The sequence below is a fragment of the Nyctibius grandis genome, chromosome 10, assembly GCF_013368605.1.
Source record: "Nyctibius grandis isolate bNycGra1 chromosome 10, bNycGra1.pri, whole genome shotgun sequence".
NCBI lineage: Eukaryota > Metazoa > Chordata > Aves > Nyctibiiformes > Nyctibiidae > Nyctibius > Nyctibius grandis.
Window position 1 is genome coordinate 15,644,055 of NC_090667.1, and position 17,284 is coordinate 15,661,338.

The 17,284-nt window shown below is 45.7% G+C and overlaps 1 protein-coding gene across 1 annotated transcript in view; it reads left to right on the top strand.

Annotated features, from left to right (window-relative positions):
• LOC137667800 (ligand of Numb protein X 2-like) overlaps positions 1–16,044 on the top strand; it is a 28,300-nt gene extending 12,256 nt beyond the window's left edge. The window contains exons 2-10 of the mRNA XM_068408895.1: positions 387–841; positions 3,420–3,646; positions 5,054–5,250; positions 6,586–6,954; positions 9,290–9,469; positions 9,647–9,821; positions 9,993–10,203; positions 12,556–12,714; positions 13,460–16,044. Coding sequence (XP_068264996.1) covers positions 441–841; positions 3,420–3,646; positions 5,054–5,250; positions 6,586–6,954; positions 9,290–9,469; positions 9,647–9,821; positions 9,993–10,203; positions 12,556–12,714; positions 13,460–13,595 — 2,055 coding nt within the window. The 5' untranslated portion in view covers positions 387–440 and the 3' untranslated portion in view covers positions 13,596–16,044. The remainder of the gene's footprint in view (positions 1–386; positions 842–3,419; positions 3,647–5,053; positions 5,251–6,585; positions 6,955–9,289; positions 9,470–9,646; positions 9,822–9,992; positions 10,204–12,555; positions 12,715–13,459) is intronic.
• The last annotated feature ends 1,240 nt before the right edge of the window (positions 16,045–17,284 follow it).

The window sequence follows — 17,284 nt, forward strand, 5'->3', positions numbered from 1 at the left end:
TTAAAAATCACTGTCTTGGTTATCCTTTCTTTCCCTTCCCTTCCATCTCTGGGTTGTTCTCCCTCAAGAACATACAGCTTTTGTCTCAGCTGTTCTAGTTCATGTTTGGTAGGGTTTTATCTAGTCTGTGTCACTGGTGTGTATAAACTAATTTAAGCTTCGATTTATCCATGTGCTTAAACATTTTGCTGAATGAGGTCCTCGCGTTCTGTGATCCCTGGGTTAATCATTCACAGGGTTGCTCTGGAAGGAAGAACCCTAAGGGGGGTCGGTGGGGGTGAAGATCCTGGGGGTGAACTTAAGGCAGGAATACAATGTAATTTTTAATTGGGTAGATCTAGAGCAGACAGTTGGCTGGAAATCTCTCTCTCTCTCCTTTTCATTAGAGGTCCTCTGTCACTACGTGACAAGTGTCCTTGCTGCTGGGCCGAGAGCGCCTGATGCTGGCTATCATGGCTGATCCTGCAGCAGAAGAACACGCAGCCCAAGTTAGTGAACTCTGCTGTGAATGTGGTCAGTGCCACCTCTTGCTGGACAATCATCTCTACAACTTCCAGGATGAAGTGGACGATGAACTCGTCTGCCATATCTGCCTTCAGCCTCTGCTCCAACCTATGGACACCCCCTGTGGACATACGTACTGTTTCAAGTGCCTTGAAAACTTCATGCAGGAGTATAACTTTTGTCCTATGGATCGGAAAAAGCTCTCTTTCCAGCAGTGCCACAAGTCCAGCCTTCTCGTACGAAACCTGTTGGATAAGCTGATTGTCTTCTGCCCTTTCAAGGCAGAGTGTCAGCAGACAATGCAGCGGTGTGAACTAGAAGCTCATCTGCAGAACAGGTGGGTTCCCATTGACGTTATATTATTGCTCCTTGTATAATGCCAGCTGTCTGTTGTGCTTCTGACCAGCAAGATCCATTCTCAGGACAGTTCTTAAACTGGGGCAAGATGGGACACCAGAGATGAGAGGGTGAGGCCAGAAGAGTGGGTGGATGAAGACAGCGTAATTGTGCGTGTTGGTGTTAGGGAGGCCAGCTCGCCTGTGCTACAGAGGCGCAGGGTGAGGTGCTTGCCTGCAAGTTGTCTGCAGACACAAAACCTATCAAATTTATATAAAATTTGTGTGTCCTAATCTGGGGCACCTGACTCTGAAAATTATTATAAACATGCTTATTCTTGTTTCACTTGCACAGAGAAGAAAGGCACAGAGTCAACACTCTGGAAGCAAGGGATGGTGCAGTGTTGCCAGTTTAATTGGTCCAATTAAGATGTGCAATACATAAATCTTTGATCCAAATAATGTAAGTCCCTCCAAGCTGCACATTATGCAGTTGCTGAATCACCTATTTATAATTCCATTATCTTTCTGAGAAAGAGAAGCAAATGAAAAATACTTTTTTTCCTCTTTTTTCCCCCTTGTGCAGAGAAAGGGAGACTTTTTTTCTTGTGGTTGTCAGCAGAGATGTTTTGGTGCTTCCACTGCTGGTTGAGCTGGTGGCAGACAGAATATTGTAGCTTTAAAAGAAGTGCAGGTGACAGAGCTTTTGCCATGGTGCTTGAAAAACACTTGTTCCTGCCTAGTTAATGATTGCAGGAGAGGGAGCTAAGTACAAGCCCCACTGCAGGTGGAAGCAGACTTTCATTGGCAGTGTGTATTTTATCAGTGGGCAATGAGAAATGCAACAGGCTTGTTTCCCTTCAGTTGTGTTGCAGCTTTTTGTGGCAATGACTTATGTTAAAAATAGGTCAACCAATGTGCAGGGAACAGTTACGCTTAGGGTACCTTTGCAGTTCCAGCCTAGGACGTATCCTTGTGGCTCTCATCTGCAGTACCAAGCTGAGGGCTTGGGTTAGAGCCAGGGGGAGTGATGGAAGATGTTCATGTGTCACTTTCCCTCAATCTGTGAAAGTTTATAATCTCCTTTTTCTTGAACTAGCTCTTTGTACTGCTTTCTTGTTACCAGGCAGGGCTGAATGCTTAGACGATGGGGACGGGGCTGCCCAGTTGTGCAGCTGGGGCCACAGCCCGTACCAGGGCTGGGCCTTCCTCTCTGCTCTGTAAATCTACCCTGGTATCAGTAAACTTCTGTCACTTGTTAATCCCTCAGGCACAGGAGCTAAACACAGAAAAGGGAGGCACCCTTAAATGTTTACCTTAGAGACCTGTCTGGAAACTGTATCATTCTCTTACACATTTCACAGTTTTATGTCTTCCTTGGAGAGGGTGTGTTCTAAAAATTGAGGCTATTTCCTCTGGGCTGTGAGCACAGTTAGACTGAAAAATGAAAAAAAAAAAAAAGAGAGAAAAAAAATTACACTGGGATTGTTCCTGTTTTTTAGTTTTAAGTGAGATTAACTGAAAGCAGGAGACTTAAGGAAGCAAGCATCTAGAAACTTGTTTTCTTGGGGGATTTCTCTGCTCTTTGCAAAATGAATTTGTTTCTCCACATCCTAAAAGGGACACATGCACAAGTGGATCAATCAGCTTCTGTCCTTAAGTTTCAGGGTCATTTTGCTGTTTGGAGAATAAATGACTAGGAGTAAACCAGAGGAAGTAATAGCAGGATGAGACTTGTTTAGCCAGAATGTAAATAGTCAAGTTTAATTTGAAAAGTGACTCTGGTAAACACCCAATACTACTCATGTCTCTGAAAGTGATGCTTTTGCATTCATCACCCTCCTCACCTGCCACCGTTTTTATAAGTCCTCTTGATAAAAGAGCTTGTTTTTCCTCGCTCCTTTTTGCTGAGATAGGCTGGCTGTGGTGTAGCCGCATAGAGTGTGTTTTGTTGAATGCAGAATTCTTGAAGCTCCTGTGGGGAGCAGTCAGTGGGATTATAAGCTCCTCTAAATTGCTCCCATCCAAGCAGAGTGTCACCTGCGTGGACTGGAGGCGGAGTGCCCTCTGAGAGTCAGGTCTCATTCAGCAAAAAAAAATAAGCAAGCCTCACTTGCTGCTCTTGCATGTTACTGGTTTATTAAAAACAAAACCTAGTTCAAGGCTGAGCTTGAAACTTCAGCCACCTCCTTTGCATAAAGATACAGTTCATAGTCATCACTAAAAGGACAGAGGTAAGTATTTGCTTGTATTTTAAGAGGTATGGTTTTCTCTGCTGAGTGTTTGCCAGGCAAATATTTGGCAAGGGAGACTCCCGTTCCTATTACGTTCTCCTTTTTAAAATAACCTGCTTAATAATTTCGAAAGTAATAACAAGCTTCCTCTTAAGCTGACACTAGTACAAGCAGAAGCTGAAGGTCAAATGAGAATAAATTTTAGCATCTGTGATACAAGCTTTGCAGCTGATGAGATCTTGAACGTGCTTCTTCACATACCTTTGTCAGTCAGAGCTTGCGTGTGCTGGGTTAACCACGCAGGCAGAGCCTAGCCACTTAAGACTCACTGACACTCTCTCTCTAGGTGTCCTGGTTTCAAGAAATACAAATCTGAACTACAGCGGAAAAAGAATCCCATTCCCAAAGGGAAGGATGATCCTCCTGCCAAGGTGGAGACAAACACACTCAAGGATCCAGAGGTACCAAGTGGAGGATCGTCACTTGTGGCAGAAAGCTCTGGAGCTGCTGTGGTATCACTAGGGACTGCAGAGCCAGGACTGGTTAATCCAGCTTTTGAGGAGACTGAAGAAGGTGAGAGTTTGATACAGAAATGTAATTATGTCATTACCTTTTATGATATAAAAATGAGGTAATTATCTCAGACAAACCCCAACATTCTTAGATATCCTCAGTGCTATTCAGCCATTAGTAGCCATTGGAGTGATCTCTTTCCTCAGCTTGTCCTTGAGCAGAAAGGAGATGCATTCATGTGCGTCAGGTGTGGCAGGATCTGCTCACAAGCACAAAACTGTCAGTGCAAAACAATTCAGAGAATCTCTGTTAGACTGCAGTCAATATTTGCAGTATTCTTTGCAGAAACAAAGGCAGGCCCTGTCAGTGGGAACATGCAGCACCTAAAGCACTTGCAGAAGCCAAATGATTAGTAACTAGGAAATGTTCCAGCTTCTTAATCTTGTTAAGAAAGTTAAATATACAGTTGCTTTTCTGGAGTGGTCACTACCTCCCTAATGGTGTGCAGGAAGTGTGTGTGTATAGTGTAACTTAGTTTTTGGATTACTAGTCAGTTATGAAACTCTTGCAGATAAAAGCAACCATCTCCAGTATAGAACCTCTTGTCTCAGCCCCTGCTAGAAGGCAGCAGCGTGGAAATCTCTGTGCCTTGTTTCAAAGTTAGTCTCTGTTTCCAAGCGTGCAGACGCTGGAGCTGGCAACTGCCGTGCCTGTGCCAGAGTTAATACACAGGTCAGTTGACTCCTCTTGGCTTTTTCCCGAAGCACACTTGGGGCAGGTTTTGCATCTCGTGTGTGACAACTGCGCTTCACCCTGACCCGCAGTGCGCTTGGCTTCATTAGAGTGTTGGGCCTGCCTCAATGTTGCAGTGCTGGTAGATTTAATATGACTGGCTAACAACAACTTTCATCTTCAAAGTGTTGGAGAAGCATTGCTTAGTCTTCAGTATGCTATGAAATAGGTAAACATGACTCCTGTTTTACAGGGGGGATGGGAAAAGAGTAGGACAGGAAATTAGAGGAGGGAAGTTGGAGTGAGCTGCCTGTGGTAAAGTCACTGCAATGGCAGATCAGTAATTACAGCTCATTAGTCCCCTTTTCTAATGGCCATCGTGGAATTCGGTATTTGTTTTGTGTGCGCTTCTGGTAGGCCGGCTGTCACAGTAGAAAAATAAATCTCTAAATGATAAGTGAAACATACGGAATGCCCTTTAATAAAACTCAAGAAATAATGAGAGAGTTTAAACTTGCCATAAGCTGGGAGAAGATGGGAAACATCCTGGAGAACCTGTAAAGAAACAGGGGCTTTTTTAAGCTTTTATTCTGACCCAATTTTTCCTCTCCTGGTAGCTGCTTTCCCTCCAGATGCTGCTGTGAACTCAACCTGCCAGTGCTACAAATCTTGTGGTGCTATGTGAAGGAAAATTCTATTAATGTGTTGTTTTTCCTCTTCGCTTTCCACAATCAGACCTTCCTCAGAGAACTAGTCTTGTGGCTGAAACGACCACAATTGAAATTCACCGAGAAGACCCAGAGGAAGAGCTGGGGATGAGGATAGTTGGGGGTAAAGACACCCCACTAGGAAACATTGTTGTTCAGGAGGTCTTGCAGGATTCAGTCATTGCTGCAGATGGAAGAATAGCACCTGGGGACCATATTCTTGAGGTATGTAAAACCCCGCTGTAGTCCCACTGCTCCTCTTGACTTGAGATGAGGGCTGGCAGAGGAGAGTTGCCTAGAAAAACTGGGAAATCTCTACAGCCCAGGGTTTTAAAGCACTGATCAGACTTGTGTGTCAGTAGCATTGTGCTGGGACTGAGAAGAAGACTTTTGAAGTTCCTTCCAGTCATGCTCATATTTACCTTGCGTATTTGATAGCTTTTTGCAATTTAGACCATTTTGGATAAAGTAAAAAGATTTCTATCCGATAAATTTCACCCAGTAGCACCATTTGTCTCCAAAGGACTCTGCTCTAGTTAGGAAGTCTTATAATTGCTTGCTCTACTATGTTGCTTAAGCTGCATATTCTCAATGGGCAGGTCCAAAGTTTAAGACCTTATGACTTGAAGTAAGCATCAGATATGTAATGTGAGTAATAAAGAGCACCAACCTCATACCATGCTGAGCCATGGACAGATTTAGTTTCCAGATTAATCACGCTGCGTGGCAGTGGGCTGATCAAGGCAACAGAAGCTTGTATGCAGGAGTGAAGCCTACATGCAGTGAGAACTGTTAGCACCTCCTGGCTGTGGCTGCCCAATCATTTAACAAGCCGTAAAGACCTAATTATGCTGTTGGACTGTGGACTTCAGTACAGCCTGGCAGCCCCACATGCACAAGGGGCCGATACGATCTCAGAGTTGGTTTCTTAGGCCAACAGAGTAACTTCTCTTTTATCTAGTTGAATTGTACCTGTCTCGGTCTTGACTGGGCTGTAAATAAGACAGGTCCCCACACTTAGTAGCCCTATTACCAACCTAAAAGAAGCCCACACAGAGTTTTATTTGACAACAGACAAAGCAAAAAGTAGCTTCTCAGAGTTACCTTGGTAAAAGCATGATTAGACTGATGATTCCAGACGCTTGTAGACTATGGACCACTCCTCAACTTAAAAGTAAGGATGAGTAGTCTCCAGTTGGAGTCTGCTCCTCCAAGTGTGTATTGAACGCTGGAAGTTCAGGGAAATCAGTTCTGCATTGCCGTGGGGTGGATGTAATGATTTAATATTTTGCAGTTTCAGAGTTATTAGTTATGTGAGTTGTTCTGTCTTGTCGCTGTCCTCAGCTATTCACCATCAGTTATGGTCTAATTTCATCTGCTTTCTTCTGCCGCCTTTTTTAGAAAACTGCTCTCTCATGTGCATCAGAAGCAGCTGCTTCAGTCACAGCTTTGCACAGGGAGTTCTACGTCCTATCTCCAACTTTGTGATGATCTGCACTGCGGACAGTGCCTAAATTATGTGGGTTCTGATTAGTGACTCTGGTTTGTTTGTCTTTCTAGGTGAATGGCGTCAACATCAGCAGTGTGACTCACTGCCAAGCTGTCTCCTTCCTGCGCCACCCAGGTCCTGTTCTCCACCTCATGGTCCTGCAGGAGAAGGGTTTTTCCAATAGGACTGCACAGCAGGATTCTACTTCTGCCACAAATCGGGAAGTGATCCACGTTACCTTGATCAAGAGAGACCGATCCGAACCCTTGGGAATCAAACTGATCAGGAAGACAGATGAGGCAGGGATTTTTATTCTAGATCTGTTAGAGGGAGGCTTGGCAGCCAAAAATGGAAAGCTGAGTCGGAATGACAGAGTCCTGTCAATAAATGGCCAGGATTTGAGGCAAGGAACACCGGAGGCTGCTGCACAGATAATCCAGGTAATTTATGACATGGTGAGGTTGTATGGCTAATGACTCTGCCGCTGTCTGCGTTGATGGCAGGGCTCCTGTTCTGACCCAAGGGCTAACAGAACACACCAGAGCAAACTGCATTCCCTGAAATATCTCTTTGGGAAAGTGACTTCCCTGCAGATGTGTGGTAAGCACTGCTTCCAAGTGAAGATAAACATGAAGAGCGGGAATCCATCGTGAGTCATCTCTGACAAGTCTGAAGTGAGGCAGTTGCTCATGGCCCTTTAGTTCAGCTAAGGCAACTGGATCTCCTTTGTGGTGTGGTGTTTGGATCCTTTCTTGTCGAGTGAATATTTCTATGCACTGTGTAGCTGCATGCAGCAGAGACAAGGAGAAATTAGGACAGCCTCTCGTGCTTCAGTCAAACTGAAGGTGTTTGTCGGGAGGTGTGATAGGCTGGCAGCACAGAACAGAACCTTTTTGACTGATTTGAAGCCCTCTCTCCCCATTTCACCTGTATTTGGGAAGGGAGCCTAGAAAACATCATGAGGCACCTCAGGCTAAAAACATCCTAAAATACTAAATGGGTAGAAGAGAGGTGGTCTTTCCCTGTGCTCCTCTTGAAGTGTGCCAAATGTTTTGGTGAAGGGAGTGGGCGACTAATTTTGGTTAAGGATTAAGGATTGCTACGTGTGCAGCAGATACCGTGTTGATCAGTTTAAATTCTTTATCTCCCTAGGCGATGACCTCCAGTTTCTGTTTTTATCTAAAGATCAGATCCTGACACAATACATCTCATCACATACTGTTTATATCCCGGAAAGGATCTGAGGTCAGCAGAGTGAGGGAGAGCCAGCTCTCTTCCTGGTAATCAGCAGAGGAGTGCAGTGGCATGGGAGAAAAGAAGAGAAAAAGCAGAGTTCCAGTACTGAGATCCTTTTTTATGTTATAGATCTGATTCCATTCTATGGCCTCTTAGAATTTTGTTTGCATCCCATTAAGTGCTGCTGTATTTCTGTCATAATGTGCAAGCATAACTCTCATATGAGGAACTCTCTCTTGATCCCACTGAAATCAGTAACCAAAGTCTCAGAACCAGCTTCAGTAGGTTTGAATTCCTTTTGAAGTGATGTTTGTGTAAAACTGTGACAGTCTTCCAAACATTATCTGTTCTTCTGAGGGCTAAAATTCAAATTCTTGGTTAAATGTAGTTTTATTTTTGATTGCAAACCATTGCAAAAAAGAGTCCTTCTACCTGTATTGTGAAGTACCATTTACATATATATATATATATATATATGCACAGCCATATGTACTGTACATAGCCTGGTACTCCTGGTTGAAGGGGAGGGCAAATCCCCATCTTATGATGTGATGTTTGCCATATATTTTATGCAGACATAGATGTGTGCCAACTTGTCTGGAAAAAAAATTGCTCTATCTGAAGTGACTTTGGAGGCAAGAGGCTTTTAAATTCTGTTTCAGAAAACAGTACTTGTCTAAAAAGAAAAAAACCCCAAACTGTTGATGCAGTCCCTCTTCAGAGGCCAGGGAATTCCCTGCTGCCAGGGTGCTTGGCACCAGGGGAACAGGGTCCCATGTCAAGAAGTGAGAGCAGCAACCGTACTCCTCTCATCCGTTGCAGGAAATGTCCCAAGTAAGCACATAGGCCTTACCCCGATGGAGTCCTTCACAATAAGGTTTTGTCAAATTATCTGAAAGAACAAACCAAATGAGAAGAGCTGTAACAATAGTGAATACTTTCCCTGTAGTTCTGCCAAGGCCAGCCGTACAGCTGGTTAAGTGTTTAATTGGCAGCAATCTTAGACAAAAGGTCACGTCTTCAGGTACTCTGGGAAAAAAAAGGCTGGGAGATGTTGAACAGCAGGCGTGGTACATAAGCTGGGAGGGAAAGAGCTTTAAGGAGTTTCTTTACAATAAAAGAAAAAGCATCCAGTACTTGTATCGTGGTCATCCATCGGTGTGGAGCGGTCAGCGTTCCACCTCTGTTCACTTTGTATCCCAACACAATGTGCTATTGTGGTTATTTGTACTGAAGTGGAGGATTTAATCGTCCCTTTCCACTTTCTCTTGTTTGGCATTCGTAGGGGAGGGAGGCAGCAGTGAAGCCTGCCTCTATTCCTGTTCCTTCTGAATACCATGTGCTAATTCCTTTTTTCTTTTCACCACAGGATTCTGTGCCTCTTCACAAAAAACATGGCATCACGCTGCACAGCCCCGTTTCAGACCCTTTGTAGAAACCAACTCCTCTCTCTCCCCCAGAAAATGACAGGGGCCATCCCTAATTTCTAATTTATTTTTCTAGCTATTTTATTTACACTCTTTTTGTTTCTCCTGGCAGAGCAGTGACTCGAGAGTGAACTTTGTCGTCCTGAGGCAGCCAGGCGTCCAGCTGTCGGACTCAGTGGAAGATGGCAGCACCTCCAATAGCAGCAGCAGCAGCAGCAATGGAGGGAGCCCAGTGCACCATCGGAGGCGACTAGACCAGAACCACTACAGACGAAAATCTAACTACCAGAAGGTAAGTTCTGTAAATAACTGCAAAAGCGCTGGTTATTCTTTGACTTCACCATCCAGCAACACTGCTGAAATGTTCTGGATTAAAGATACAGGATATTCTGTTATTTTCTTCCAGATCTGGGCTTCTCATGTTAATTGCCTTAATGAAGCTGCATTTTGTACTGTCATTCCTTTGTAGGATTTACCTCAGGGATACGTAAGTCATGAAAAGACAGTTGCAATAAAAAAGGAACCAAAGGAATCTTTAGGAATAACAATCGGAGGTGGAAGGGACAACAAAAACAAGCTCCCTATATATGTAACGAGTGTGCAGCCCATTGGATGCCTCTTCAGGGATGGCAGAGTCAAGCGAGGTAAGGAGGGTCTTAGATCCTTTATCCTTTAGAAACTGGGGTGGTTTTTCAGTGAAAGGTGGACTTGGAAACTAAAGCGAGGCTGGAAACAGGGTTCCATGTGAGACCTCGAGGCAGAAATGGGCTTCACAGCAAAAGGTCTGTAATAATCCTATCTTATTTAATCAACAGGAGATGTACTTTTGAGCATAAATGGCATTGATTTGACTCACCTGAACTACTACGAAGCTGTCTCAGCACTGAAATCTAACGCGGCTTCCCACTCAGTTGTACTGAAAGCCTTGGAAATCCTGTCACTGAACTCACCAGAGCCATCTCCGGACGTGAAGGAGCAAGGGTTCAGCTGGTCTCCCCTCTGGATCACATGGCTCGGCTTGCCTAGGTATGTTTGTTCGGTGACTGTACAGAGATCTGTTCCATCACAGAGCTGACTTTCACTCAAACACTAGACATTAATTGCTTTGTTGGTTGACTTGGAAGCATTACTGGTATTCTCATTTAGCTCTAAGCCAGTGGAAAGCCTCATTTGTCAAGGAGATGAGTCTAAGAAATGCATAAGAAACTTCCACTGCTTTTTACGGTGTGACCCATCATTCCCCCACTTCTGTCGGACAGTAACTGTATTTCAGAAGTTCCTGAAACCCTTTTTTTTCAAAGACGACTAACACAGAAAATGAGAAGTATAGATTCTGGCATCTGAGGCACTGAGTTGACAGAGAGTCAACATAGATACAGACCCTGCTAAGATATCATTAACTGAAATCACTCTGTGGTTCTTTCTGTATTGCTAACAGAAGCCAATGGATACCTGTGCTGCTTTAGAGTCTCTAATCTGATCATCTCAATTAGGGGCAGGCATTCTTTCAGTCCAATTCTTTTTGGCTGTTGTAATTGTGTCATCTTTAGCATGAAGCAGAAATTATTCTGAATAGTTGAGTTTTCCTGCTGCAAAGCTTTGGACCATAGACTTAGCACAGATCTGAGCAGCAATGTGGTAAGTTCCAGGTGACAGGGTTGGGGCTTTGAAATCTTGAATTTCTATCTCCTCCCTGGAGAGGTGATCCTCTGGTTCGCTCACTGGTGCAGTTTCATCAAAATACACTCAGAGGAGAAAGGTAGAGTCTGTTGGCATTCCAGCTGACTGGAGGAGGATCGTGCAGGAGATGCGTGTGGAACAGTAATGCCAAACCCTTCTGTGGAAAGCCCGGATTATTTACAGCCTTGTTTCTTGAGGCACCTGAAAGAAGAAATACTAACAAAGCCTCTGTTACGTTACCCGTGTGTTACTTAGCAGCCTGTAAATGCTAAACAAAACAGCCCAAGGAAGGTTGCTTTTGTGTCTCAGGCAACTGTAACTTGGCTTGTACTCAGCACCGTCCTACCAGTTTCCTCTGCTCTCCCGGGGAATCAGCCTGTCTGCTCTGTGCAGGCCCAGCGTGAACCAGCCCTGAGCTGCACCTGGACAGCCCAAACCTGAGTGCAAACCCTCAGATGCTGGCTGGTGTTTGTCCCTCATGGGTGCTCCTGCAGTGAAGTATAGCAAGGAAAAGCCTGGCTGTACTTTCTCTCTTCTTCCTTTTCCAGTTTATTTGGACGTCTAGTGGCTTGCAGCTTCACCACATTTTCTGCTACAGGGACCAGTAGAAGAAAACCATGGAGGCATCACTAAGCTAGAGCTGGGTCTTCCAGCGTTTATGTGTGAAGAACTCATACAAAAGTAAATTACAGTTTAGAAGTAGATAATTGGATCTTTCTCCTAGTGAGAAGTTGACTGAGCAGGCTTTTGAAATCTGAAACTCATCTGCAAACTGCTCAAGCCAAGCCCTTGAGGCAAAAAACGTTTATTAGGAAAAGTTTAGCTGCTGGAATACCTCCGTGGGGCGATCAGCGGCAGTTTCACACAGGGTAGCTCTGGCAGCACCTCGGTGCCAGAACGTAACCTGACTGTGAGCCAGAGCACCCGAGCTGCCTGCGCCCCTGCCACACCTCTTCAGATGCCTCGCAAAGGCTTTGCAGGTCCTTGTCCCACAAACTCAAGGAGCAAGTGCTGTTAGCACTTACCTGTCCCATTCTCCAAGGCAGCCCTGGCAGTGCAGCACACCCCAGGCTTACCGAGAGGACATACCTCAGGGGCTGGCATTCAAAACCAGCAGCCTGTGATCTCTCTCCAGTATCTTACTGTCCACAGCAATCCTGGGTGTAGGTCCTGCAGGAAAGACCTTTCATGTTCTGATTTGGTAGTTAGTAGAAGAAAGGCTGCCATACCTCACATGTTTGCTTTCCATCAGTGATACACAGCTGCTGAATGCCTTCATTGTACCAAGCATGCACTATACAGATGGAATTAAAACCAGCTCGATTCTCATTAATTACATGGGTGTAACTGCTGTTCACGATTAATTTGTTTTTGTCACTAGTACTGTGCATGTTCAGTAGTAGAATTCAGGAAGTTATTAATCTTTCATCTTTAGAGAATGGTAATTTTCTGTTAACTCTTAAACTAGCACTGACAATACTGAGAAAAGATTTCTCAAGGACTGGCATCTTCAGATTTGAGAATTATCCCTGTAACATGCCATGCAACGGGGTTGCCTCAAGTCCTTAAAAAAAGAAAATATGAGGCTGTTACAGAGCTGCGCTTTCCACAAGGGAAAACATCATCTTCTGGTTAGGCAGTTTGCCTTGAGACACACTCCTAAGCTGTCTCTGCTTTTGATTGTGCCTGTCTTCACAGCTACCTTCACTGCTGTCAGGATATTGTCCTTAGTAAAGGTAACCTGGAAAGCTGGGGCTTCAGCATTGTCGGAGGCTTTGAGGAAAGCAAAGGAAACCAGCCATTCTTCATCAAAACCATCGTGCCCGGGACTCCTGCCTTCCGGGACAGGAAGCTGAGGTACGTATGAGCTACCCCGTGGGTCGCTGGTGTTTGTGTCAGGAACACTGGCGGTGCTTACCTCAGTGTGCACCGTTTTACTGAGGGGCTTTTGCCCTTTTAACGAGCTCAGTTAGAAGTTACTGACTTCTAATTCTTAGACGCTCAGAAATTTCTGCAGTTAATAGTTTGTCACAACTTTGGTAACACTAAGTCCGATATTAATAAGTGCTTTGCTTTCTCTATAAAGGTGCAACGACAAGGAATTAACAGTTACGCTTTAAAAGGCTGTAAAGGTTTTATTTGAGTCATTAGGTAGAAGTAGAAAGGGGATGTTTGAGAGAAATCTAGGAGGTTCCAGAGGATAACACCTCCTGGATTAGGAAAAGTATCCCAGTGGAAGCAACAAAAGTCCTCCTGTGCAGGAAACTTAAAACGAGCTTTGCTGACCTGTTTGTTACAATCGCAGCGAGTGGGGGAGCGAACAGTGGAGCTGGAGAACCCCCCAGAGCTCCCTCACAGCGTTATCTCTGCGAGCCAACAGAGCTGGCTCCTCAGCAAGCGTGCGGCAGGCTGAGGGGCTGAGGCTGCTGTCTTGCAGGGGACATAGGTTTGGTGTAGGGAGCTGGGCTTTGCTCCCCTGGAAACAGTGGGAAAGAACAGAGCTGGGCCAGAGCCGTGGTGGGGGGACCTTGGGGGTCCTAGGGTGCAGTGTTTGGAATAATTAAATAAATCCTGACAAGCATGTTTCCTGTCTTCTGAGTAGGTGTGGAGATGAAATAGTGGCAGTAAACGGAGTGCCAGCGATAGGCATGAGCAACTCGGAACTGATCCCCATGCTGAAGGAGCAAAGGAACAAGGTCACGCTGACTGTGGTGTCCTGGCCGGGAAGCCTGGTGTGAAAGCACAAACCAACCACACAACAGCTTCAGGTACTCGATACCAGCTGGCCATCACACAAAGCTAAACGTGGGACAGATAAGCCAAGGGAATGCTGGACTCTTGCTACACAGCATATTGCCATGGAAGACTTTTACCTTCCTTGTTGGAGAAAATGTCTTTACTGTGCTGAGGCCATCAACAAATCGCGTTGTTGGATTCAAAGTAATGGTTAAACCCAACAGTTGTTGTAGCTTCCTGGGCTCATTCAAGCTCTTTAGAATTGGTGTTGCAGAGAAAGCTTTTTCCAGTGTTTCTCTCCAAATTGCCTTTGAGGTGCTTTCCTCAATTTCAGAGCTCTGCTTTCCATTTAATATTTTGAAGAGGTCAGAACAGGTGTGACTGTCTGATTTCCCCTACTAGTTTAATACAGCTCTGCTACTGCTCTGACTGCCAGTCCTGGATATTGAGTCATTTTATACATGCTTTTAAAAGCCACTAATAAAACTATAAGGTTGCAGCCCCAATTAAGCAGTTCCTATAGCCCCCAGTCAATATTTTTAGGTTACTGAAGCCTAATGAATGTGTTTATACATTAAAAAACCAATTGTAAGTCTCAGCTGACAGCTGAAGAGCTGCTGGGTTAGCATGGTGGAGCTGTGTTCACTTGGACGAAGGTCCTATCACCATGTAGCCATCACGAATCCTGATGCAGGATCCTGCCAGCTCTGCGAATTTTTTGCGAATGGGCGATTTAGGCCACTTAAAGAACTGTGGAAGGTATCAGCAGAAGTGGTTTCATTGAAATATCATGTTGTAAAAGTGTGACTTTGCCATTGAACTTTGTTAAAGTTCACTCTTACTGCACAAAGGATATAACGATTCAAAACTACCAAGACACACATCAAAGTTACCGTACTACAAGGTTACGTGTGATGTCGGTCGCTTACCGAAGATCTGCAGTTGGGGAGAGGTCTCTCAGCCTTGAGGAGCAACCTTGAGGTGTCGCAGCTCAAGGGGAGATCACCACCACGCGGCCAGCTGCGGAGCAGGGAGAGCTCAAAGGCAGCTCCCTTATGCTGTCGTATTTATGGAATAAAAACTGGTTGGCTTGTAGTCAAACTACACGTGATGGAAAAGGTAGGGGTGGGACTCCTCGTACCCACAACTTACTTTGTTCCTTGGTAAATGAGTTGTGGAAAAGCCACCTGCTATTCACGTGTTAATCATCACATGATCAGTGCTCCAAGCTCATCCGCATCGCTGCTCCCTGTGTCGCTGCTCCTTCACAGAACAGAGTGGGACTGGAGAAGTTCTTGGCCTGGTTACGGCTCCGGCCTTTACCTCCTTTGGAGCCTGTACCAGACCCCCGAGAGCTGGGTTAGGGAGTCGAGCGCATCTGTCACAGTTGCCAGAGATGATAAGGAATTTTTAATTTTCATCCCCTTCCTCAGCTTGGGTTCCCTGGTTTTAGGACTTGATAAAATGAAAGTTTGGAATAAAAGAACCGAAGCCAAAGCAGTCGGCTTTGTTACCGAATTCTATGTTGGTTTGACCTATGGTTCCTACTTGGGACCTCCACCCAAAGCCAGCCCCTCCTTTTTTAGAAGGTTGTTAAGCAGCAGTAGAAATGACAGACCTTCCTCAGACCAGGCTGCATTCAAAGAGATCTTTCCTCTTACGCTCTTTTACTGTACCTTTTATGGGGCCAGAGAAACTCCCTCCTATAAAAATGCTCCCTAGAATGAATGTTTAATTCCTTGTAGCAAGCTGACTGCAGGTAAGTGCCCCTCCGTGTCCGAAGCAGTGCTTTTCTTAGGGCTGCCTCCTTCCTAGTTTGCTATTACTGCAGCGTAGAATCGTTCCTTGCTAGATGATGTAGTTGTTTACACACAGAGTGACTTCGCTTCCTCTGGCTGCGAGCTGAAGGCAGGCTGGAGCAGGGCCTGTGAGCAGAGCCTATTACACACGAATAGCTTCGGATCCCAGCGTCACAAAAGCCTCCCTGGCACACGCTGTGGTTGATAAATACCCCTGTGGACCTCGACAGCAGCAGTGTGCGGCCAGCTGGGCTCGTTGGCTTTTTTTCCCCTGTTGTTCCTACTGAATGCTGAGAGCAAAATAATTCAGGAGTCAGAAAGGTGCCTGCGGAAAATTAGTCACTGGCCCTGTCTGACCCAAAGGAACAGAAAAACCTGAGGAATTTTTGTCTCTTTCCAATCAACGTGCAGAATCTGTGCCTGGTAGGGAACAGGAAATATTTCTGTAGATCAAGAGGGTGATTCCAAATGTCCCCTGTATAAAGTACAGAAGGAGGAAGCCGTGGAGCTGGGCGTCAGACACAGTGTAAGTGAAGAGGATGCTGCAGAAGGCAGCGTGGTGTTTGCTATTACTCCATCTTGTTTCAAAGTGCCTTCAACTTCACCACAATGTCCTAGTAATTTAAGTATTGTTTCCACGATCACCTTGTTAATAGATGTTGGATTTGTTTTGATGCCTTTATAAATTATTGTAACATTGCTGAAAAACATGTATTATGGGTGTTTCTTTGACCTTGCCTTCCACTGCATCACCCAGCGCCCCCAGAATAGGTCACCTCAACAACAGGCTCTAAGACACAGACCTCGTGAGGCAGGAAAGGGGGTGACTGTCTGCTGCTTCTCCAGGAAAGGAGCCGGACGATCCTGAAACACACCACGGCTGTGGCTGGGAACAAAACCTGAACACAAGTAACCCCACAGCCCCTGCCCCCAGCTGTGCCCCTGCTCCTGGCTCCAGCCCACTGGCTCAGAGCTGACTCGACTGAAAAGCTAACCCAGGGACTAAATAAAGCTTTATTTAACGAGGCTTAACTCCCCCATTCGGCGGGCTGCACAGCTCAGCAACTACGAGGCGAGGCTGGGGCTGCTGCTGTTGCTCCCAGAAGGATGCATGTCCGGGCTGGGGGTGGGTTGGCTGCTGTTGTGATTTCTGCTGCAGGGCAGGCAGCACAAACCGTCCCCTGCCTGGAAGGGCAGTGTCTGGTGGGCTGGGACATCACTGCCATTAACTATGAGCTCCACAGCCATAATGAAGTCAGCCTCTCTCCTCCAGGCTGTGCCTGTTTCACGCTGTCAGGAGCTGAACGACCTGCCCGAGGTTCCCCCAGCTGCCTTACACCTTCTCTCCACGTGAAGGTGGCTGGTGCTTGCACCATGAGACTTGTGCAAGTGCTGAGCGCTGGCTGGGACGTTCACCCTCTCAGCGATGCTCAGCCCCTGGGGCCTCCTGCGCTCACCTCCAGCTTTGGTCCAGTACAAACACTGATGCCACCGGCCCCAGAACTGGCCTCTTGTCCGAGAATTACCAGTCACCATTCAGTAGCCCCTGGGAACACGACCATGAAACCTGTAGTCGTTACCTGATGCAAGTAAAGATCATTTCCAGTGCCCCACCTTTGGACTTGTCTAACACATTAAAGGCAAACATTTCACCTCTACTTATTTCATGAAAATAAACCATTTCAAACCATTTCCCTTAAATTCACAGCTGCTTCTGGCAGCAAAAGCCTGCTAACATCAGTGGAGGACTTGGGTCCATCTGTAAAAACATTATCCAAAAACCCCAGCGGAAGCTGCAGCACTGACCCGTCAACACAAGGTTCTCTGTCCCCTCTCCCACACCACCATCCATACACCCAGGTGCAGAGGGGTGCAGGCTGGATGTCATCACT